Genomic DNA, 25,178 nt, shown 5'->3' with positions numbered 1-25,178 from the left:
AGGGTACAGCAGGAGGCATTATTACTATATGGGGCACAGCAGGAGACATTATTACTATATAAAGGAACAGCAGGGGGACATTATTACTATATGGAGGCACAGCAGGAGACATTACGGGGGCACCGCAGGAGGCATTATTACTATATGGTGGCACAGCAGGGGACATTATTACTATATGGAGAGCACAGCAGGAGACATTACTATACGTGGGCACCGCAGGAGGCATTATTACTATATGGTGGCACAGCAGGGGACATTATTACTATATGGAGGCACAGCAGGAGACATTATTACTATATGGAGGCACAGCAGGAGGCATTATTACTATATGGTGGCACAGCAGGGGACATTATTACTATATGGGGGCACAGCAGGGGACATTATTACTATATGGAGGGCACAGCAGGAGGCATAATTACTATATGGGGGCACACCAGGGGACATTATTACTATATGGTGGCACAGCAGAGGACATTATTACTAAATGGGGGCACAGCAGGGGGCATTATTACTATATGGAGGGCACAGCAGGAGGCAAAATTACTATATGGGAGCACACCAGGGGACATTATTACTATATGGAGGGCACAGCAGGAGGCATTATTATTATCCCTAGTATTCATATGGCAATGCCATCAAGGTTTATAACAGAATGATGGTGTAGGTTCAGAAACATATCAGGTAATGCCAGATCTAAGCCGTGTAATACAGCTAGCATTCTGCTGCAATAGGCGGCTAACTTAACCCTTTAAGTGATGGGTGGGGGGAAGGGGTGCTTTATATCTCATTTCCTCCTCTATGTATATGAATATTTTCTGCTTTTCCTCTCTGTAACCCTGCTGCAATGCTGCCAGTACTAATGGGACCGATCAGGTGACTGCAACTGAACTGAGCATGTGCGACCGAACCAGAATCCTCATGCCCATAAACCCACCAGTCATACAGTTTTATACACTTTTATTAGACCAGTGTTAATCGACCACAGTGCTTCATAGAGCAAATGGCTTTCTGCTAATACAACATATAACATGGGGATGAAACACTCAATCTTGTTGGGTTCTTTAAATAACACTGAGGAACAGCAAGCATTATGTAATACCAGTATCCAGTGGTTCAAGGAAAGATTGCAATAAATATAAGTTGTGTGCGCATTTTACATGATGCAACCAGATAGACAGGCAGAGTGTCGGCGTATGTCACAGCTATGTAAATGTGTAGGACAGAGATGAGGTGGTACAGTCCCTACCGGTGGTACAGTCCCCCTACATTATCATATTACCATTTCATATGTACTATTTCAGCATCTACTTTTAGGCCTTATTCCCACGTTCCGTGCACAGGGCATATATACGGACGGTGTGCAATAGAACGGATTACCGGAAACCCCAGCATCATGTATCATTATGATGCCAGGAGCTGCGGGGCTGTGTCAGGACAGCGAAGAGTTAAACTGTTTGATACATGATAATGATACAGGATAATGATACATGATGCTGGGAGTTCTGATAATCCGTTCCGTTGTACACCATCCATATATACACGCAACGTGGGAACGAGGCCTTAGATGTCTTCAGTCATTCTCCCATCATGGATCTGACAGATGTGTTAGCTCTCTATCCACACCTGTACAGCTTCTTTGGCCTCGTTCACACGTTCTGTAGTTTTCAGGACCATATATTAAGCCCACAATCCGCAAACAATGTGTCCGGAGTGCATCCATAATCCGCAAAAAAGGGAAGGTGATAGTTAAAATAGACTTTGATGGGAGAATGTACCTTATGGGTGAATCCGCCATTACGGCCCGAAGTAGGACGTGTTCTATTTTCTGCGGCACCAATTTCGGATCTGTAAACCTACAGACAGTGTGACCAGTCCCATAGAAATCAATGGGCCCAAAATTTGTCAGTAACTGCAGAGCCGCAATTACGGATCCATTTTCAGAACATGTGAATACGGCCTAATGTTTGTAAACCTTCTTCTGGATCAGCACAATAAAGCAGCCCTGCTAAAGTCCGATTTCCTTGTAACTACGATGAATGCCCTCTTATCGTTGCTGCCGGGCGGATGTCACCCATTGGATTCCACCATGCTGCAGCTCGGGAATATGGCCACTCAGCATCGCTCTGAGTCCTAACGATGATTGGCCGCATTCTCTATGTATCTATTCCACAGCACAACAATACAGGGATGTCTGCAACATAATATCCAAGAATAAGACGCTTCCGGAATATCACTAACCGGAATGACATGAGAAGAACCCTCAGCGACCTGCGGTACAGCTGACAACACTGACAGACGTCCTTGGGCTGATAGTTATTACTCTATGACTCTTCTCTCCTAACAATAAATACCAGTCAAATTTTTATACACAGTTTCTACAACCCTAAAGCTGGTACAACTACGTAAAAATGCTGGATTCTTAGTGGTCGCCATCTGCAAGATCCCAGCCGTTAGTTGCGTCTCCGTTCCATCGGTCGCTCACTGGTTTTCAGTGAGAAAAGTTCATCTGCAGCTCAGAGACACTAACGTTGCATGTCACCGGACACCCGGGCTATGTCTTCCTGGGGGGGCCAGCTCACTTTTCTGCTGTCGGGAGCTACTGTGAAGGAAGTTCCATCCGCAGCCAGTGCCAAGATCGTTAAAGCAAACCAGAGAATCAACGGTCCTAAGGGCAGAAGACAAAAATCTGTTATTAAAGAAAACACAAATCTATTAAAAAGGGTCAAAACCGCGGAAGAGCGGCAAAGGCAGCAGCTGACAAGCCGACCGCCGAGCCTAGCGAAGTGCTAGTACTGATAAGAACCTGATAAGGACCATATAATTCAGTGGTTCTAGAGTTGTCAAGCGTTTGGATGTGAACAGCCAGCTCTAGAACCATCAGCGGACGTGGCCATGTAACCGCAAAACGTGACGACACATGGAACAGCACCAGGTTTACATAGTTTAGGCTTCTGACACACATGGAAGTTTATGGACACTGACACTGGAGTATTTGAGCCAAAGCCAGAAGTGAATCCAGTAGGAGGTGCCAGAAGTGGATGCAGCAGGAGGTGGCAGAAGTGGATGCAGCAGGAGGTGGCAGAAGTGGATGCAGCAGGAGGTGGCAGAAGTGGATGCAGCAGGAGGTGGCAGAAGTGGATGCAGCAGGAGGTGGCAGAAGTGGATGCAGCAGGAGGTGGCAGAAGTGGATGCAGCAGGAGGTGCCAAAAATGGTTCCAGCAGGAGGTGGCAGAAGTGGATACAGCAGGAGGTGCCAGAAATGGATCCAGCAGGAGGTGCCAGAAGTGGATACAGCAGGAGGTGCCAGAAGTGGATCCAGCAGGAGGTGCCAGAAGTGGATCCAGCAGGAGGTCGCATTATTGTTCCTTCTATTATTGTTCCCATTACTTTTGAATCCACTTATTTTTTGGCTTGTGGTTTATTGTGGTTTGTGTGACAGCAGCCTAACCTGCTTTTATTTCCAAATAAAGTCTATTCTTAGGAAACTTTTTCCATTCTCTAAAGGGTATCACACGTTCCGGGAACATCAGGAGTTCCATCTATAGGCCATGAGGACCAGCTGCTATCAGGGTCCTGGCCACCAATCGTGTGACTGCCCGCCATTAACCCCCTCAACCGCTGCTGCTGCTGTTAGTGGCAGGAGTCCCAATCATTTTCCCTGACAGCCAGAGGAGTGGCCTGGTCATTAAGATCAGTCCACAATAGAGATATTAATTAGTCATTTTAGTTGAAGCAGATGATTGGGAATCTCATACAGTATATACAGTAGCAGGGCTGGACTGGCCATCTGGCAGTTCTGACAAAATGCCAGGTGGGCCTGTGCCCTCTGTGGGCCACTCTCCTTCTTCCAACCAGTGAATGAAGTATTGTTCTATTTTGCGCAAATTATGGCAAAAACTACAGACTTATAAGCAGCCAAAAGCTTTGATGACGTCATTATATGTTTTTGAGCACCAGCTAGAGATCAGCAACTAGAAGCTTAAGGATCTTTGCATGAGAAAGAAGATGAAGTGATGAAGAGTCTGCAAGAAAGCTTTCCTTAAGGGAAACAGGGTCACAGAGACAAGCTGGGGGTGCTGAGCAGGGGTCTAAAAATAAGGGCCACAGACAGTAGTTAATATGAGAGACCGGGAACCAAGAGCAGGAATCTGAGACCTTGGAGTCTAACTAGTCTAATGTCACTATTCTAAGCCAACATTCTATGTGACCATTCTAAAGCTGTATGGTAAGTCAACATTCTATGTGACCATTCTAAAGCTGTATGGTAAGTCAACATTCTATGACAGAATGTTGACATATTATGTTGTTATAGAAGCCTGACATAATATTCAAAACCTACATTCTATGTCGACATGCTTTGACAGAATGTCAGTAACGTTGCCATATAATGTTGTCATGGTGAATGGTGACATATAATGTAGGCTAAGAATGGGGACATAGAATGTAGGGTAAGAATGGTGACATAGAATTTAGGCAGAGAATGGGGACATAGAATGTAGGGTAAGAATGGGGACATATAATGTAGGCTAAGAATGGGGACATATAATGTAGGGTAAGAATGGGGACATAGAATGTAGGGTAAGAATGGTGACAGAATTTAGGCAGAGAATGGGGACATAGAATGTAGGCTTAGAATGGGGACATAGAATGTAGGCTAAGAATGGGGACATAGAATGTAGGCTTAGAATGGTGACATAGAATGTAGGCTAAGAATGGGGACATAGAATGTAGGCTAAGAATGGGGACATAGAATGTAGGCTTAGAACGGGGACGTAGAATGTAGGCTAAGAATGGGGACATAGAATGTAGGCTTAGAATGGTGACATAGAATGTAGGCTTAGAACGGGGACGTAGAATGTAGGCTAAGAATGGGGACATAGAATGTAGGCTTAGAATGGTGACATAGAATGTAGGCTTAGAATGGTGACATAGAATGTAGGCTTAGAATGGGGACATAGAATGTAGGCTTAGAATGGTGACATAGAATGTAGGCTAAGAATGGGGACATAGAATGTAGGCTAAGAATGGGGACATAGTGTAACGCCTGGAGTAGTGGATCCACTGGACCGACAGCAGCGATGGCACTAACCTCACCAGGGGGCGGAGTCTAAGGGGCCGCTGGCTTTCACCAGAGCCCGCCGCAAGGCAGGATGGACTTGCTGCGGCAGGCGACCCCCAGGTCGCTACCCCTGGCTTGGTTGCTGGTGTCGGCAGGCGAGGCGTGGCAGGAGATGGCACAGGCAATGGTCTGCAGGTGAGAGCGCACGTGACAGGCTTAACACGGGAACAGATGGAGTGACAGGGGAACAGGAACCAGGAACAGGGACTTGGGACCAGGTAACGGATAGGACTCAGGAACAGGGACTTGGGACCAGGTAGCGGAATAGGACACAGGAACAACAGGGGGCTGGGCCAACGCTATGGGAAGCATGTAGAGGCTCCAACACTAAGGACAGGGCATGCTGGGATTTATAGGGGAGTGATTGGTGCCACCAACCAATTAGGAGCGCACTGCCCCTTTAAATCTGAGACAGCCGGCGCGCGCGCGCCCTAGGAGGCGGGGACGCGCGCGCCGGCCGGCACAGACCGCGACATGCACGGAGGAGAGGTGAGGCGCCCCAGTGGCCGAAGCAGCAGCAGCGCCGGGTCCCTACACAAGGACCCCGGCGGCTGCACGGGACAGGAGGCGGTCGCGGCGGCCACCCGGGACGCGGGAAGCCGCCGCGGCCGTGACACATAGAATGTAGGCTTAGAATGGTGACATAGAATGTAGGCTTAGAATGGTGACATAGAATGTAGGCTAATAATGGGGACATAGAATGTAGGCTTAGAATGGTGACATAGAATGTAGGCTAAGAATGGGGACATAGAATGTAGGCTAAGAATGGGGACATAGAATGTAGGCTAAGAATGGGGACATAGAATGTAGGCTTAGAATGGGGACATAGAATGTAGGCTTAGAATGGTGACATAGAATGTAGGCTTAGAATGGGGACATAGAATGTGGGGTAAGAATGGTGACATAGAATTTAGGCAGAGAATGGTGACATAGAATGTAGGCTTAGAATGGGGACATAGAATGTAGGCTTAGAATGGTGACATAGAATGTAGGCTAAGAATGGGGACATAGAATGTAGGCTTAGAATGGTGACATAGAATGTAGGCTTAGAATGGTGACATAGAATGTAGGCTAAGAATGGGGACATAGAATGTAGGCTAAGAATGGGGACATAGAATGTAGGCAGAGAATGGTGACATAGAATGTAGGCTTAGAATGGGGACATAGAATGTAGGCTAAGAATGGGGACATAGAATGTAGGCAGAGAATGGTGACATAGAATGTAGGCTTAGAATGGGGACATAGAATGTAGGCTTAGAATGGGGACATAGAATGTAGGCTAAGAATGGGGACATAGAATGTAGGCTAAGAATGGGGACATAGAATGTAGGCTAAGAATGGGGACATAGAATGTAGGGTTAGAATGGGGACATAGAATGTAGGCTTAGAACGTAGAGATAGAAAGCAGGCTTAGAATGCTCGGGAGATGAGGAAGAGAAGCAAAAGATCTGGGTCACGTGACCGGCAGCGTAGCTCCGAGGAAAGCCGAGAGAGGAAGCGGTGCGCTCTGTGACCCGGAGATAGTCGAAGTGAGAGCGTGGAGCAACCGCGGTGACGGTGAGAGAGTCACGGCGGGTGAGGGATACAAGGCATTGGCAAAAGAAGGACGACTGGTAGACGTCTCCCTCCTCCCAAGACGCGGTGAGAGAGCTGAGGGGGAGAGAGAGGCGGTATCCAGTGAAGCGGGCCGGCGGTGAGAGAGCCGAGAGCTGCATTGCAGCACGGTGTCACTACTGCCTCCCGAGAGTTAGGCTCCTGTCCTGTGGGAGGCTGTGAGAGGGCCCCAGGAAGGCGCCAACTCGGAGAGAAAGGTTGGAGACGCCATTGTATATACGGATTCTGAAGGGGAAAGCTTCCCTCGACTGGACCAAATGAGTATAGCAGTATTATTACTGTAATCTCTATTTTTCCAGTGTCTCCTTGTATGAGCTATTAACTGTGAGACTTGAGACTCCTTGCGATCCCCAATAACTGCGCCATTTGTGACTTCCTGCATATACATTAGTTAATGGTGACTTTCTGGAAGATCTATTAACCGTGCTGTTGGTGAGTTCCTGGAATCTCCATTAGCCGTGTTATCAGTGACTTTTGCAATCTTCATTAACCCTTTAAGGACCGTGCTAACTTTCGTTTTTTCCTCCATTTTCGTTTCCTCCGTTTTCGTTTTTTCCTCCATGTGCTTAAAAGGCCATAGCACTTGCATTTTACACCTACAGACCCACATGAGCCCTTATTTTTTGCGTCACTAATTGTACTTCGCAATGACGGCTGAATTTTTCCATAAAATATGCTGCGAAACCAGAAAAAAATTATATGCGCAGTAAAAATTGAAAAAAAAAACGCAATAATTTTTCTTTGGGGGGGCTTCATTTTTAAGCCGTGTGTCCTATGGAAAAACGTAGTTGTTATATATGTTCCTCAAGTCATTACGATTACTATGATATGTAACATGTATAACTTTTATTGTATCTGATGGCCTGTAAAAAATTAAAACCATTGTTAACAAATATACGTTCCTTACAATCGCTCCATTCCCAGGCTTATAGCGCTTTTATCCTTTGGTCTATGGGGTTGTGTCAGGTGTCATTTTTTGCGCCATGATGTGTTCTTTCTATCGGTACCTTGATTGCGCATATGCGACTTTTTGATCGCTTTATATTACATTTTTTCTGGATTTGATGCGACCAAAAATGCGCAATTTTGCACTTTGGGATTTTTTTGCACTGATGCCGTTTACCGTGCGAGATCAGGAATGTGATTAATTAATAGTTCGGGCGATTACGCACGCGGCGATAGCAAACATGTTTATTTATTTATTTATTTTTATTTGTAAAATGGGAAAAGGGGGGTGATTCATACTTATTAGTGGGGGGGATTTTTTTATTAATAAAAACACTTTTTTAACTTTCCCTTACAGTAATATGAAGCCCCCTGGGGTACTTCTATATACACAGAACTGATCTCCCATTGAGATCAATCCTGTGTATATAATAGAGCAATGATCCATCAGACCGGTGCTCTATTATAATGGTCTGCTGCAGACCATCTGAATAGATTGCCGAGCCGGGATCAGCGTCATTCCGACGCTGCGCCCCGGCCGGCTCATTAGAACGGATCTCCCCTCCGCGATCGCATCGCGGGGGGGGGGAGATCCCCCACTGGACACCACGGAGAGGGGGCACAGCTGCTATTCAAATGCAGCTGTCAGCTTTGACAGCGGCATTTGAATAGTTAATTAGCCGGCCGCGCCGGCTAATACACGCGGTCCCTCGCTGCACTTAGCAACCGAGGACCGCGCGCTGCAGAGAGGGCTCACGCCGGGAGCCCTCTCTGTTTACTCTTAACGGCCGCATGACGGGTAAACCCGTCATGCGTCGTTAAGAGGTTAATCATACTATCAGTGATTCTCTGCAATCTCCATTAACCGTGTTATCAGTGGCTGTTTGCAATCTCCATTAACTGTTTTCTCAGTGACTCTCTGCAATCTTTATTAATCATACTATCAGTGACTTTCTGAAAACTCCATTAACTGTGTTATCAGTGATTTTCTAAAACACGCTATTAGTGACTTTCTGCAATTTTCATTAACAGTGTTATTAATGGCTTTCTGTGATCTCCATTAACCATCCTATTGGTGATTTTCTGCAATCTCTATAAACCGTATCACCAGTGACTATTTGCAATCTCTACAAATTGAGCTATTAGGGTCCTTCTGCAATCTTTACTAACTGTGCTGTCAGTGACTTTTTGCAATTTCTCCTTAACGGTGATATTAGGGACTTTCTGCAATCTCCATTAAATTTGTTGTTAGAGGCAGGAGGGATACGATGACCTCCCATAAAAATCAGAAAAGTCCAGTAAGTAAAATGGACAAATTCCTTTCACCAAGACAACCAGTAGGGAGAGGACGTGCAGGGAAAAATGCAAAAGCAACTATAGCAGAGGATCTGGATAAGACCCAAGAGGGTCCAGTATTGATGGAGACGGACACATCCTAGCTGAAAAATCCTAGCTGAAGTAACCAAATGTAATTCTTCGTTGGAGAGTCTGACAGGACAGATGGGGAGCATGGGCAGTGAGATTTCGCTAATTAGAGATGAAATCTCAAAAATTGGAGAGAGATGCTGTGAGCAGTGTAAGTGGGGTGGAGGATGACTTGATCAAGATAAAGAAGCAAGTAGAGGAATTACAGAAGAACAATAATCTGCTCAAAGAAAAGATGGTGGATATGGAAAACATATCCAGAAGGAACAACGTAAGGATAGTGGGAATCCCCGAAGGGGAGGAAAAAATCGATCCTACTGGATTTGTAGAGACATGGCTCAAAAGTCAATTCCCGGAGACTTTGATCCATCCCTCGGTTGTGGAAAGAGCTCATAGGATCCCTTTGAAAGGGGCAGTTACAGGCAATTTTCCAAGGCCCCTAATTGCAAGAATGGTTCTGTCTAGAGACAAGGACGCTATAACAAAGAAGGCGAGGGAGATCGGAGAAATAAAATATAACAACAATAAGATCTCTATTTATCCAGACTTCTCAATAGAGACGCAAAAAGCCAGAGCCCAGTTTATTAATGCAAAAAAAGAGATTGAGACTAAATGGCATTCAGTATGCGATGTTATATCCTGCTAAATTAAGAGTTATTAATGAAGAAAGGACTTGGTTTTTCCAATCCCCGGAGGAACTGGTTAAATGGATGGACTCGAAGGGTCTCAAAAGATTAGAGATGTTAGGGCATTGGAATAAGGAAAATTATGTGTAATGTGATTTAGGCACTCGGCGGGGCAAACTTGGGTTTAGAGGCTTGCCAAGGATACCGGAAGGTAGAGGTGGCAGGTCAAGAGGGGGGAAGGGGGAGGAAATGGATCTGAGCACGGGGGAAGGTATGGAATTGGAGAATTACTTTGTTCCTCCTTTGTATTAACTTATGTTCTTGTTTCTTTTCTCTCTTCTTCTCTTCTCATTAGTGCTTTAGGTGAGGGCTAGGAATGACCACGACGTTGATCGCATGGAATGTGAGGGGTATGAGTGATAAAGTTAAAAGACACGCTATTTTTTCGGTTTGTCAGAAATATTTACCGGCAATAATATGCCTCCTAGAATCACATTTAACAGAGGGCACTAAGTATTGGGTGGATAAAAACTGGGGGGGTTATAAATATAACACTTTTTCCTGTATTCATTCACAGGAAGATAAATTGGGAAATGTATGAAAATAGTATAGATAAAGAAGGAGAATATGTAGTATTATATGGGAAATTAGAAAGGGTGATATATATTTTAGTTTTTGTTTATGTGACTCCTCCGTTTTCATTCCGAGCCCTCAACAAAATTTACAATTTTGTGAATAATAAGGACTGCCCGATTCTTATAATAGGGGATTTTAATTCAGTGATGGATGAGGAGGTAGATAGGAAGAGAGAGAGAGAGAGAGAGAGGTGAGAGGAGTGAGAAGAGTTTCCCCCTTAGCTAAATTTTGTAAAGAAACTGGTCTATATGATGTATGGAGGGAAAGGAACCCAAATACAGCAACATACTCCTGTGTTAATAAAACATGCAAAGTAATGTCGGGAATAGACATGGTACTGAGTAATCACCAAGCAGTAAAATATGTGAAATCAGTAAAGTACCTAGCAAGGTCAATATCAGATCATGCCCCGCTATATGTAGAGGTTAGTGATGGGAGAGAAAGAGGGATAACACCGTGGAGAGTCAATTCATATTGGTTTCAGATCTTAGGAAATGAGGAGGAGATAGGGGTGCAGCTCCAGGAGATGATAGAGTAACTGGGGATCGGCTAGGGATGTAATAGTATGGGATGCAATTAAAGCCTATTTGAGAGGAATTTTAAAGAAATCTATTAGTAAGAAAAGATATGAGTTTAAAAAAGAAGAAGAAAAGCTAGTGGGGAAGGTGGAAGAATAAGAGGAACAATATATAGCCAATCCTGGAGAGATTACGAAAGAAAGATGGGAAAGGGCCCAAAAAGAGTATACAGATATGTTAGAAAGGAAGTCTAGAAATAGCTTATTTTTCTTGGGTAGGGAATGGCACTTAGGGAGCGGGAAGCCCAATAGACAGATCAAGAACATAGTAAAAAATCAAAAAGAAAAAAATTATGTTCCCCTGATACAGGAGAAAGGAAGGGAAATAAAATTCCCAGAAGGAATATTGGCTTGCTTTTTAGAATACTACAAGAAGATGTATAGTTCGGAGAGTAGGTGTTCGCAGAAGGAGATACAGGAATATCTAGGGAAAGTGACTCTCCCGGTGTTATCCGAGGAAAAAAGGGAGATATTAGAGGCTCCCCTATCAGAAGAAGAATTTAGCAAGGCCCTGTTGCAGTCACGGGGGAACACGTCACCAGGGGGTGACGGGTTGCCTTATGAGGCATATAGGAGGTATAGGGGGTACTTGATCCCAGCACTATACAGGGTGGTGAGAGCATCCCTGGAAGAAGGGAAACTACCAGACTCTATGAGGGAGGCAAGAATTGTGGTAATTTATAAGGAAGGTAAGGATAGTAGTAAAACGGATTCCTATAGGCCGATATCTTTGTTAAATGTCGAAAACTATATGCAAGGGTATTGGCCAATAGGCTCAAAAAGGTGCTGGGGGATCTGGTTCACCCCGATCAGAGGGGATTTGTTCCTGGCTGCCATATAAAGAATAGTATTAATAGATTGTTTCATAATATGCAGGCGGGTTCTGGGGGGGGGGAGCTCCCACTCTATCCTGTCTTTGGATGCCGAAAAGGCCTTCGATAGGGTAGAGTGGGAGTTCCTCTGGGCGGTACTCGGAAAAATGGGTATGGGGAACAAATACGTGGAAATGGTAAAATTGCTCTATGCTGAACCACGAGCAGTAGTCTCAGTGAATGGATTAACATCAGAAGGGTTTACTCTAGAGAGAGGAACCAGACAGGGGTGTACGTTGTCCCCCATGTTGTTTATTCTGGCAATGGAGGCCCTGGCTGTAAGGATAAGGGAGGACCCTGAGATAAAGGGATTTGGTGTGAGGGGGAGAGATAATAAGGTAAGTCTCTTTGCAGACGATATGTTGTTATTCTTAGAGAGCCCCGAAACCTCACTAGAAAAAGTTATGAAGATAATGGCAGAATATGGCAGCCTAGCAGGACTAAAAATCAATTGGGAGAAATCTATGTTGATGCCCCTCTCTAGTCCGTGGGTGGACCAGATGGTGCCACAGCACATTAAGGTTAGAGTATTGAGGAAGAATGAGAGCTTTAGGTACCTAGGAATAAAAGTAACAAATAAGGTGGATGAGTTCATAGAAAATAACTTAGTTCCAGTAATGAAAACTTTAAAGGAGAAGGTTGCAGTATGGGTGAAATTGGTTAGAACAAAAATGGACAGGATAATGTTGATTAAATCAATTATATTGCCCAAACTTTTGTATCTGTTTAATTCCACCCCGGTTTGGATAGATGAGACATCATTTAAGAGAATGGAGCAATTATTAAATAGATTAATTTGGGGGAGAAAAAGGATAAGAATACGCCTTAAGAATTTTTGCCTCCCTCAGAGTAAGGAGGCTTTGGGGTCCCAGATCTCAGACTGTACTTCCTAGCAGCCAAATCACACCTATGGTGGGAGGGGGATAGTATACCCTTTATCCAGTGGGTCTTAAGGAGGGGGAGAGAGGTGAGAGGAGGGATAATTGAGAAATTGGAATCTGGACAGCTGGGAGAAAGAGAATGGGATGAATTTCCCTCGGTCCAAATGTGGGTTAAAAGTTGGAAGTTAATAAAAAGAGTGCTTAAAATAACCAGATCCATAGATAAAACACCATTATGGGATAATACCAACTTAGAGGAAATTGTGAAATTAAATGATGTAAAGGGACTGAGGGAGGGGGGTACAGAAAAAGTGCAAGACGCATTTATAGGAGGTAAGTTGAGATCATGGTTGGAACTCCAGAGAGAGTATGATTTAAAGGGTATAAGCTGGCTGGAATATGGAAGACTAAAATTTGCCTATTTGGCGTCGGAAAAGAAGGACCTTTTTATATACAAGAGTCCCCAGAGGTATTAATATTATTAGAGAAGAGGGATAGAAAAAAGGGATTGGCAATGATATATGCTAAACTAGAAAATGTACCCGGCGCTGCCCGGGTATAAAGTGTCAGTGTGTTAATTAGATTTGTTCTAAGGTGCCCAGGAGGCCAAGCTAAAGGTATTGTTTCATCTGAGTTAATTAGTGGAATTAGTGTATACCTGTAGTGCATAGTTGGAGGGGTTCTGTATACCCACAATGAATAGTTTTTAGGGGTCTCGCATATCTGTAGTGCATAGTTGGGGGGGGGCTGTATACCTATAGTGTATAGTTGGGGGGTCCTGTATACCTGTAGTGTGTAGTTGGGGGGGCTGTATACCTGTAGTGAATAGTTGAGGGAGGTCCTGTATACCTGCAGTGTACAGTTGGTGAAAGTCCTGTATACCTGTACTGTATAGTTCGGGGGTCCTGTATACGTGTAGTATATACTTGGTGCTGTATACCTGTAATGTATAGTTGGTGGAGGTCTTGTATACCTGTAGTTTATAGTTTGAGGGTCCTGGATACCTGTAGTGTATAATTGGTGGAGGTCTTGTATACCTGTAGTATATAGTTTGGGGGTCCTGTATACCTGTAGTAAATAGTTTGAGGGTCCTGTATAACTATAGTATAGAGTTGGTGGAGGTCCTGTATACCTGTAGTGTATAGTTTGGGGTCCTATATACCTGTAGTATATAGCTGGTGGAGTTCCTGTATACCTGTAGTATATCGTTTTGGGGTCCTGTATACCTGTAGTATATCGTTTTGGGGTCCTGTATACCTGTAGTGTATGGTTTTGAGGTCCTGTATACCTGTAGTGTATAGTTTGGGGTCCTATATACCTATAGTATATAGTTGGTGGAGTTCCTGTATACCTATAGTGTATAGTTTTGGGGTCCTGTATACCTGTAGTGTATAGTTTGGGGTCCTGTATACCTGTAGTATATAGTTGGTGGAGGTCCTGTATACCTGTAGTATATAGTTTTGGGGTCCTGTATACCTGTAGTGTAAAGTTTGGGGTTCTGTATACCTGTAGTATATAGTTTTGTGGAGGTCCCGTGCACTTGTAGTGTATAGTTTTGGGGTCCTGTATACCTGTAGTGTCCTGTATACCTGCAGGGTTGTATTTACCCGTATGGCAGTGTTATTCAGTCACAGTGTGTCGGTATTGGTCATGTCTGGTATGGGGGTGTTATCCAGTCACATTATGGCGGTATTGGTCAGGTCTGGTGTGGCGGTGTTATCCAGTCACGGTATGGTGGTATTGGTCAGGTCTGGTATAGCGGTGTTATCCAGTCACAGTATGGCAGTATTGGTCAGGTCTGATATGATGGTGTTATCCAGTCACAGTATGGGGGTATTGGTCAGGAGTGGTGTGGCGGTGTTACCCAGTCACAGTTTGCTGGTATTGGTCAGGTCTGGTATGGCAGTGTTATCCAGTCACAGTATGGCGGTATTGGTCAGGTCTGGTATGGCAGTGTTATCCAGTCACAGTATGGCGGTATTGGTCAGGTCTGGTATGACAGTGTTATCCAGTCACAGTATGGCGGTATTGGTCAGGTCTGGTGTGGCAGTGTTATCCAGTCACAGTATGGCGGTATTGGTCAGGTCTGGTGTGGCGGTGTTACCCAGTCACAGTATGGCGGTATTGGTCAGGTCTGGTATGGAGGTGTTATCCAGTCACAGTATGGCGGTATTGGTCAGGTCTGGCAGTGTTATCCAGTCACAGTATGGCGGTATTGGTCAGGTCTGGTATGACAGTGTTATCCAGCACAGTATGGCGGTATTGGTCAGGTCTGGTGTAGCAGTGTTACCCAGTCACAGTTTGGTATACCTGTTGTGCCCTGTATATACATGTACTGTATGGATGGAGTAGGGGGTCCTGTATACATGTACTGTATAGATGGAGTAGGGGGTCCTGTATACATGTAGTGTATGGATGGAGTAGGGGGTCCTGTATACATGTACTGTATAGATGGAGTAGGGGGTCCTGTATATACATGTACTGTATAGATGGAGTAGGGGGCCCTGTATATACATGTACTGTATAGATGGAGTAGGGGGTCCTGTATATACATGTACTGTATAGATGGAGTAGGGGGTCCTGTATATACATGTACTGTATAGATGGAGTAGGGGGCCCTGTATACATGTACTGTATAGATGGAGTAGGGGGTCCTGTATATACATGTACTGTATAGATGGAGTAGGGGGCCCTGTATAAACATGTACTGTATAGATGGAGTAGGGGGTCCTGTATATACATGTACTGTATAGATGGAGTAGGGGGTCCTGTATACCTGTACTGTATAGATGGAGTAGGGGGCCCTGTATATACATATACTGTATAGATGGAGTAGGGGGTCCTGTATATACATGTACTGTATAGATGGAGTAGGGGGTCCTGTATACCTGTACTGTATAGTTGGAGTAGGGGGCCCTGTATACATGTACTGTATAGATGGAGTAGGGGGTCTACCAGTTATTACTGTGGATGTTGTGAGGCAGCTTCCCTAGCAACCATTGCTCCCTGTGAAAATGAAAGCAGTAATCCTATTGGTTGCTAAGGCTCCAACTGCCGTGTCTGCTGCAGCTAATTATATCACCTGTGTTTGCAGTGAGGAGATTTTCCCATTCATCTCTATGGGGCGCCTCTCTTTCCCCTCCCCCTCCCCTCCTGTACATCTGGCGGGGACGGGACCTTCGCAATAACCTTCCCGGACACCCAATGTATCTGTGGGCCAAATTTGGGGTCAAACGGTTCAGGCGTTTGGAAGTCTATAGAGGACAGACAGACAGAGACAGACAGAAGGACAGACAGACAGACAGACAGACAGAAGGACAGACTTTGATTTTTATGATATAGATTAAGAGAAACTAGCTATAAAGATATGAATATCAAGAGTAGGGGCAGATGGGAAACGGATTTAGGAGTATTTTCAGAGGAAGGCTGGCATCGAGTTTTGAAAAACATTAAGTCAATATCTTTAAAGAGTAATCATCAAATGATCCAATTTAATATTGTTAATAGACTTTACTATACTCCATCCTTCCTGTTTAAAATAAGGAAAAGAGATACTCCCAGCTGTGCCAGATGTGGAGGAGGGCCTGCGGACTGGTTACATCTAATGTGGGACTGCCCCAGAATAAGGGAATATTGGAGTGCAGTAGTAGAAGAAATAGTGAGGGAGGTGCAGTCTGAGATCTTGTTTACGCCAGGTTTGGTGTTGTTGGGGGATGATACCCAGGTCGAGAGGAAAAAAGATAGGGTGAGATTGAATAAGCTACTATTCGTAGCTAGACTACAAATAGTTAAGAACTGGATATCCCGAAAAGTCCGAGTGTGATAGGATGGAGGAAAGCTTGTGGATTATATGGAAGATATAAGGGGAGGGGAAAGGAGAATGGGTGAGAAGATTACGAGAAGGAAGAGAAGGAGGGTTAAGATATAACACCTATGGAAAATTATAAAAGGTAGAAAGTAAGATAGTATACCGTGCTCAGTTGGGGGGTGGGGGGTGGTAAGGGATTGATATTTGGATTAATAAGATTGTTTGTATGTTCTTTTTATAAAACAAATAAAGATATTAATTAAATAAAAAAAAAGAATGCAGGCTTAGAATGGGGACATAGAATGTAGGCTTAGAATGGGGACATAGAATGTAGGCTAAGAATGGGGACATAGAATGTAGGCTTAGAATGGGGACATAGAATGTAGGCTTAGAATGGGGACATAGAATGTAGGCTTAGAACGGGGACATAGAATGTAGGCTTAGAATGGGGACATAGAATGTAGGCTAAGAATGGGGACATAGAATGTAGGCTTAGAATGGGGACATAGAATGTAGGCTTAGAATGGGGACATAGAATGTAGGCTTAGAATGGGGACATAGAATGTAGGCTTAGAACGGGGACATAGAATGTAGGCTTAGAATGGTGACATAGAATGTAGGCTTAGAACGGGGACATAGAATGTAGACTTACAATGGGGACGTAGAATGGGGACATAGAATGTAGACTTAGAACGGGGACATAGAATGTAGGCTTAGAACGGGGACATAGAATGTAGGCTTAGAATGAGGACATAGAATGTAGGCTTAGAACGGGGACATAGAATGTAGGCTTAGAATGGTGACATAGAATGTAGGCTTAGAATGGGGACATAGAATGTAGGGTAAGAATGGGGACATAGAATGTAGGCTTAGAACGGAGACATAGAATGTAGACTTAGAACAGTGACATACAATGCAGGCTTAGAATGGGGACAGAATGTAGACTTAGAATGGGGGCGTAGAATGTGGACTTAGAATGGGGACATACAATATAGACTTACAATGGGGACGTAGAATGTAGGTTCAGAACGGGGACGTAGAATGTAGGCTTAGAACGGGGACGTAGAATGTAGGCTTAGAATGGGGACATACAATGTAGGCTTAGAATGATGATATAACATTATAAACTTAGATTCTATGTCACCATTCTAATGTTGTTATGTGGGCTGGTGGGGCAGTTTGTGTGCCAGGGCTGATTTTTTTGTCCCAGTCTGCCCCTGTACAGTACATTTTTCTCACTCAAATTTAAGAGTAGAATTTTAGAAGTTTTAGCAAATTTATTAAAAATGAAGAACTAAAATACTGCATGGAATTTAGTCAAACCCTTTACTCTGACTCCTGAAGCTCTGGCCCTTCCCATCTGTCTAGATCATCTCGCAGAGGTTTTAACACCTTGATTGGAGTAGCCGATTGGATGGGACTTGGAGACGGGATTGCATGCAGGCGCACAACAGAAGAAGGGTACAAAATATTCTGCACTCAAAGGGGGACATTTATTAAGTCCGGCGATTTATGTAGAGGTGTACTGCCTCTACATAAATCCTGTGTGCGCCAGTGCGCGCGGCAGGAAACCTACACCAGCTGAGATCTGGAGTAGGTTTCCTGCTTATTTTTACGAGAAAAAAAATTAGGAATCGCGCGTTCCCCGTTCCGCCCCCTCCACACCCTCTCCCCTCCCCCCTGGCATACCGGGCAGAAAGTGCCCATTTGCGAATATTTTATTAATATTCGCAAATATTAATTAATATTAAAATTATTCGTAAATGGCCCTTTTCCGCCAAAAAATAAGATTCTTCTCCTTGATACATGTCTCCCAAAGTGTCTTAACTAGTAATTGGAGGATAGGTGTCTTCGTGAGTGTGGTGACCAACAACCCAATGGTCATTCTGGCCAAGCTCCAAAGATTATGTGTGCGGATGGGAGACAGTTCCAGGAGGTCGACCTTTACTGCGGCCTCCTCAGTAAGTGAAGCGTGAGAGTAGCCGGAGCACCTACAGTGCAGCATGTAGGCAGCAGCCTAACAGAGGATTTAGATGACAAATTCACAGCCCTCCAGCTGCTGCAAAACTACAATCCCCACAATGCATTGAGCGAAAGTCAAAAGCTCTAGTGCTGCAGGCATTATGGGAATTGTAGCTGAAGGGTCGCCTGTGATCTTGAGAAGAATGACAGAAGACGCCCCCTCCAGGTGTAAGGCTATGCTCACACATAAAGGTACAGTTATGTAGCATTTAATGCTCATTAGTCGCGATGTGTGAACATAGCCCAAACCTTACGGCATCAGAGCTGAGAAGACCGGAGGCTGTAATCACAGGGGCTTCCATGAAGGCTAAAGGTGCGGAATACTTAGGTCGATGCAATAGTTCAGTTCTTCCAATGATTTTTACCTTTCTGTTATCATTATGGGCGATTATGTACAGAATGAGGACAAGGCAACAAAATAACCAGAGCAAATCCCAAAAAGAAGAAACTAGATGCTTTCCATTAAAGGGCTCTGCCCATCTGGGGGGTGGCATGTCACTGGAGATCTTAAAGGGGTATTCCAGGGAAAATCAATAATTTAGCAAAGGAAAGGGTTAACCAAGGTTAACCCTTTCCTAATATACTTACCTGTTGTTTTTTGGCCCCCCAAGGAGATCTCCGGTCCGGTCACGTGATCTTGCAGCTTGTGGCTCGGATCCTCTTCTCCTTCCGGTTCGGTGACGTCACCCGGCCGGCGTCGCTCTCCGTCTCATTAGCAGCAGAGCACTGAACCCTGACTGGCTTGGTAGCGTGCAGCCAATCAGGGTTCAGTGCTCTGCATCCCCACACGCTTCAGAGTGGGGGTCCCCTGAGGCTGCAGTAATTTATCAGGGGTCGTCGGGCTCAGTGCCGGTCACCAGTTACTGGGTCGGCACTGCACTACAGCAGGTGAATGCGGGGTCTGGCGTCAATCATCACTCCGCAGAACCCCCCCACCTTGTCAGCGATGCCGACCGAGTCCCTTCCCCCCAGGGACTCAGGGTCGGCATCGGTGGGGAAGTAATGTGTATCGGCTGCTGATCCCCCCCGGCCCCCCCTCCCTGTGTCCCTGTCAGAGATCACTCACCCCCGGAGCGTGCTGCTGGCCCCCATCTCTGCACTGGTCTGAAGCACCTGTACTCAGCTGACAGGCGCTGTGTACTGGGCAAGAAATCTCTCCTGCCTCACTCACACAGAGCCTGTCAGCTGAGTACAGGTGCCTGAGACCAGTGCCGAGATCGGGGCCAGCAGCACGCTCCGGGGGTGGGGGTGAGTGATCTCTGACAGGGACACAGTGAGGGGGGCCGGGGGGGATCAGCAGCCGATACACATTACTTCCCCACCGATGCCGACCCTGAGTCCCTGGGGGGAAGGGATGCGGCGGGCAGCCGGGTGTCTGGTAGCTATGAATGAAGTAATGCCGCCCGCCGCATCCCCTCCCGGGACTCGGTCGGCATCGCTGACAAGGTGGGGGGGGGGGGGGGGTTCGGCGGAGTGATGGTCGAGTTTGAACTAACCTGAAAATTCCCGCTGTTCGATCATCTCTATACGCCATAACTCTCCCACATGAGTATACACCTTGAAGCCACGGTTTAGACTTCCAGCACATAGATATGTTATGGCCCCATATACTCTCTGGGTGATAATAGGGCACTCGTAGACATCTGTGGGGTTCTAATGTACCTCTAAATTAATCTGATGATGGAGATTACAATAGTATTTGAAGAAACAAGTTGTATTCCTATCACACCTTTTGCACATGGAGTCTCATAGAGAGTGGCGTAGCTACCATGGAGGCAGACCACGCAACCGCTATAGGATCCGTGCGGCAAGGAGGACAGACCATGACAGTGACAGTGGGAGAAGAACACTGCGGGACAGCACCAGGTTATACAAGGGAGGGGGGGGGGACAGACAGGATTCATAGGGCCCGTACAGTTACCTTTGTGGGGCCCCATGAATCCCTGCTACACCCCTGCTTGTAGAGGTATTAATTCTAGGGAAGAATATGCAGTCCTTATAGCTCCGTTGCATAGAGATTGCTCAGTACAATGGCATCTGATAGACCAACCTACAAACTGCACAGCTATCGGGACGCCGTGTTCTGCATATGGTGTTCCATGTGACGTTATATGTCAGATATTCTCCATGTGCAAAAACTGGGACCTGCTCCTTCAGATACAGGATTAAGTCCTAGAAGCATTTCAGCAGATGTATTAGTGGTGCCCCCCAGCATAAAGCACCAGGTGGTCCCTGAGTCCTTGTACAAGCTTCCTCGCACAGCTCTGCTGAGTGCATTAGACTTTAGCTGGAGTTTATTGATCCTAGCAGATAAGTTAGTGATAGATTTATAGCGTATACCTCAGTACTGCTCAGTTCCTCCTTGGTCTCGGTCCCGTTGTGGTCCTGAAGCTGCTCCATCATCTGTACTTCCATGATGTCCATATTTTGATGCATGTTGGGTTTCTCATTCTCCCACTTGGCGTATCCTTTGTTCTTGGGTGATTTACTATAAAATTTGCATTTCATCTTAGGGAATGTATGAGAGCCTGTATCGCTCCAGCCAGAATCCGGCCACATGGGATCCGTCTGCGTAGCCTGACTGGTCGTTGACCTCTGTAATCGTACAGAAATTTTCCTAGAAGACCCAGTGACCAAAGTGATTGCTCGTCCATCCAGATCGTGGTTTTCTCTTCCAGAGGCTGGAAAGGCGAAGACGTCATCTTGTGCTGCAGACATTAATAGCATTACATGTAATATCCAAGTGATGTCTTCCCTCCCTCCTAAGTACAGACACTGGTGATGCTAGCCCTGACAACGGCCTCTCACAACGGCCTTACACATGGAGCCAATTATCTTTTGCTTTACTTGGTTTCCCCATCTGGACAGGGCACTTAATACAAGTGTGGCCACCAAACTGCTATGAAATCAATGGGATTCTGACCCACTTTCCTTATACGCAATGGATTATCCTGACAACCCTTCTAGGGCACTTTCTTCATGAGGGAATTTGCCATGTGGGTTTCTATAAAATTACCTCTGCCACTGACCTTTTTTTTTTTTTTTTTTTTTTTTTTACTTCTGCCACAAATATTATTATTTCTGCGACACAGCACAGTAATGGAGCGGCCGAGCATATATCTGTGCTGCCAGATTCCAGATCACACAGCACAGTAATGGAGTGGCCGAGCATATATCTGTGCTGCCAGATTCCAGATCACACAGCACAGTAATGGAGCGGCCGAGCACATATCTGTGCTGTCAGATTCCAGATCACACAGCACAGTAATGGAGTGGCCGAGCATATATCTGTGCTGCCAGATTCCAGATCACACAGCACAGTAATGGAGTGGCCGAGCATATATCTGTGCCGCCAGATTCCAGATCACACAGCACAGTAATGGAGTGGCCGAGCATATATCTGTGCTGTCAGATTCCAGATCACACAGCACAGTAATGGAGTGGCCGAGCACATATCTGTGCCGCCAGATTCCAGATCACACAGCACAGTAATGGAGTGGCCGAGCATATATCTGTGCTGTCAGATTCCAGATCACACAGCACAGTAATGGAGTGGCCGAGCATATATCTGTGCTGTCAGATTCCAGATCACACAGCACAGTAATGGAGTGGCCGAGCACATATCTGTGCCGCCAGATTCCAGATCACACAGCACAGTAATGGAGTGGCCGAGCATATATCTGTGCTGCCAGATTCCAGATCACACAGCACAGTAATGGAGCGGTCGAGCATATATCTGTGCTGCCAGATTCCAGATCACACAGCACAGTAATGGAGTGGCCGAGCATATATCTGTTCTGCCAGATTCCAGATCACACAGCACAGTAATGGAGTGGCCGAGCACATATCTGTGCTGCCAGATTCCAGATCACACAGCACAGTAATGGAGTGGCCGAGCACATATCTGTGCTGCCAGATTCCAGATCACACAGCACAGTAATGGAGTGGCCGAGCACATATCTGTGCTGCCAGATTCCAGATCACACAGCACAGTAATGGAGTGGCCGAGCATATATCTGTGCTGCCAGATTCCAGATCACACAGCACAGTAATGGAGTGGCCGAGCATATATCTGTTCTGCCAGATTCCAGATCACACAGCACAGTAATGGAGTGGCCGAGCACATATCTGTGCTGTCAGATTCCAGATCACACAGCACAGTAATGGAGTGGCCGAGCATATATCTGTGCTGCCAGATTCCAGATCACACAGCACAGTAATGGAGTGGCCGAGCACATATCTGTGCCGCCAGATTCCAGATCACACAGCACAGTAATGGAGTGGCCGAGCACATATCTGTTCTGCCAGATTCCAGATCACACAGCACAGTAATGGAGCAGCCGAGCATATATCTGTTCTGCCAGATTCCAGATCACACAGCACAGTAATGGAGTGGCCGAGCACATATCTGTGCTGCCAGATTCCAGATCACACAGCACAGTAATGGAGCGGCCGAGCATATATCTGTGCTGCCAGATTCCAGATCACACAGCACAGTAATGGAGTGGCCGAGCACATATCTGTGCTGCCAGATTCCAGATCACACAGCACAGTAATGGAGTGGCCGAGCACATATCTGTGCTGCCAGATTCCAGATCACACAGCACAGTAATGGAGTGGCCGAGCATATATCTGTGCTGCCAGATTCCAGATCACACAGCACAGTAATGGAGTGGCCGAGCATATATCTGTTCTGCCAGATTCCAGATCACACAGCACAGTAATGGAGTGGCCGAGCACATATCTGTGCTGTCAGATTCCAGATCACACAGCACAGTAATGGAGTGGCCGAGCATATATCTGTGCTGCCAGATTCCAGATCACACAGCACAGTAATGGAGTGGCCGAGCACATATCTGTGCCGCCAGATTCCAGATCACACAGCACAGTAATGGAGTGGCCGAGCACATATCTGTTCTGCCAGATTCCAGATCACACAGCACAGTAACGGAGCAGCCGAGCATATATCTGTTCTGCCAGATTCCAGATCACACAGCACAGTAATGGAGTGGCCGAGCATATATCTGTTCTGCCAGATTCCAGATCACACAGCACAGTAATGGAGTGGCCGAGCCTATATCTGTTCTGCCAGATTCCAGATCACACAGCACAGTAATGGAGTGGCCGAGCATATATCTGTGCCGCCAGATTCCAGATCACACAGCACAGTAATGGAGCAGCCGAGCATATATCTGTTCTGCCAGATTCCAGATCACACAGCACAGTAATGGAGCAGCCGAGCATATATCTGTTCTGCCAGATTCCAGATCACACAGCACAGTAATGGAGTGGCCGAGCATATATCTGTGCCGCCAGATTCCAGATCACACAGCACAGTAATGGAGTGGCCGAGCATATATCTGTGCCGCCAGATTCCAGATCACACAGCACAGTAATGGAGTGGCCGAGCATATATCTGTTCTGCCAGATTCCAGATCACACAGCACAGTAATGGAGTGGCCGAGCATATATCTGTGCTGCCAGATTCCAGATCACACAGCACAGTAATGGAGTGGCCGAGCACATATCTGTGCTGTCAGATTCCAGATCACACAGCACAGTAATGGAGTGGCCGAGCACATATCTGTGCTGCCAGATTCCAGATCACACAGCACAGTAATGGAGTGGCCGAGCACATATCTGTGCTGCCAGATTCCAGATCACACAGCACAGTAATGGAGTGGCCGAGCATATATCTGTGCTGCCAGATTCCAGATCACACAGCACAGCAATGGAGTGGTCGAGCATATATCTGTGCTGTCAGATTCCAGATCACACAGCACAGTAATGGAGTGGCTGAGCATATATCTGTGCTGACAGTTTCCAGATCACACAGCAGTGCATACATCGCTAGTGCTCTGCTGTGTGATCAGGCATCCCGCTCTCAGACTCTCCCGTCCTGCTCTCTGTATATGCTGTCCTGCTGCTGTATATTTAGGCAGCCCTGCCTCCCCTGGCTGTCAATCATTCTGGAGAAGGCGGTGGCCTGAAGATACTGCGCACAGCCAGAGAGCAGGATGGGAGAGACTGACAGTGGGATGCCGGATCACACAGCAGAGCACTAGCTATTTATGTACTGCTGTGTGGTCTGGAATATGGATGATGCATTTCCCTGCTGCCATTTTGCATTATTTATCAGCCTCATATCTCCGGTTTACACAGCAATAAAGTAGTCCATAAGATGTGATCAGCTGATCCTCAGCTGATCAATCACTTTTACACTGATTATTGGCTATAGGAGCCTTTCTAGCAACATCCCCAGCTGATAACGGCCGTGTAGAAGGACCTTTAGGTGTTGTACACATTGGAGACTAAATCAATCTCTAGTAGAAATAAAAGGGTCCCGTAACATGGAGATTTTTGTATCTAGATATCTTCTTATAAATGATTGCCATGAGATACGGATGGGCGTCCTCCTTACAAAGAACACAGCCTTACTGGGTTCACACTACGTATATTTGAGGCTGTATGTTTGAGGCTGTATAGCAACCAAAACCAGGAGTGGATTAAAAACACAGAAAGGCTCTGTTCACATAATGTTGTAATTGAGTGGATGGCCGTCATTTAATTGCAAATATTTGCTGTTATTTTAAAACAACGGCTGTTATATTGAAATAATGGAAGTTATTTACCGTTATATGACGGCCATCCAC

At 45.8% G+C, this 25,178-nt stretch overlaps 1 protein-coding gene across 5 annotated transcripts in view; it reads right to left on the bottom strand.

Annotated features, from left to right (window-relative positions):
• Window positions 1–958: 958 nt before the first annotated feature.
• RASGRP3 (RAS guanyl releasing protein 3) overlaps window positions 959–25,178 on the bottom strand; it is a 146,132-nt gene continuing 121,912 nt past the window's right edge. For all 5 annotated transcript variants that reach the window (XM_069954253.1, XM_069954251.1, XM_069954252.1 and 2 more), the window contains 2 exons: window positions 20,866–21,233; window positions 959–2,665 (listed from right to left, as the gene is read on the bottom strand). In XM_069954253.1, coding sequence (XP_069810354.1) covers window positions 2,657–2,665; window positions 20,866–21,233 — 377 coding nt within the window. In that variant the 3' untranslated portion in view covers window positions 959–2,656. The remainder of the gene's footprint in view (window positions 2,666–20,865; window positions 21,234–25,178) is intronic.

Source organism: Dendropsophus ebraccatus, chromosome 15 (assembly GCF_027789765.1).
Source record: "Dendropsophus ebraccatus isolate aDenEbr1 chromosome 15, aDenEbr1.pat, whole genome shotgun sequence".
NCBI lineage: Eukaryota > Metazoa > Chordata > Amphibia > Anura > Hylidae > Dendropsophus > Dendropsophus ebraccatus.
This window is presented reverse-complemented; position numbering and strand designations above follow the sequence as displayed.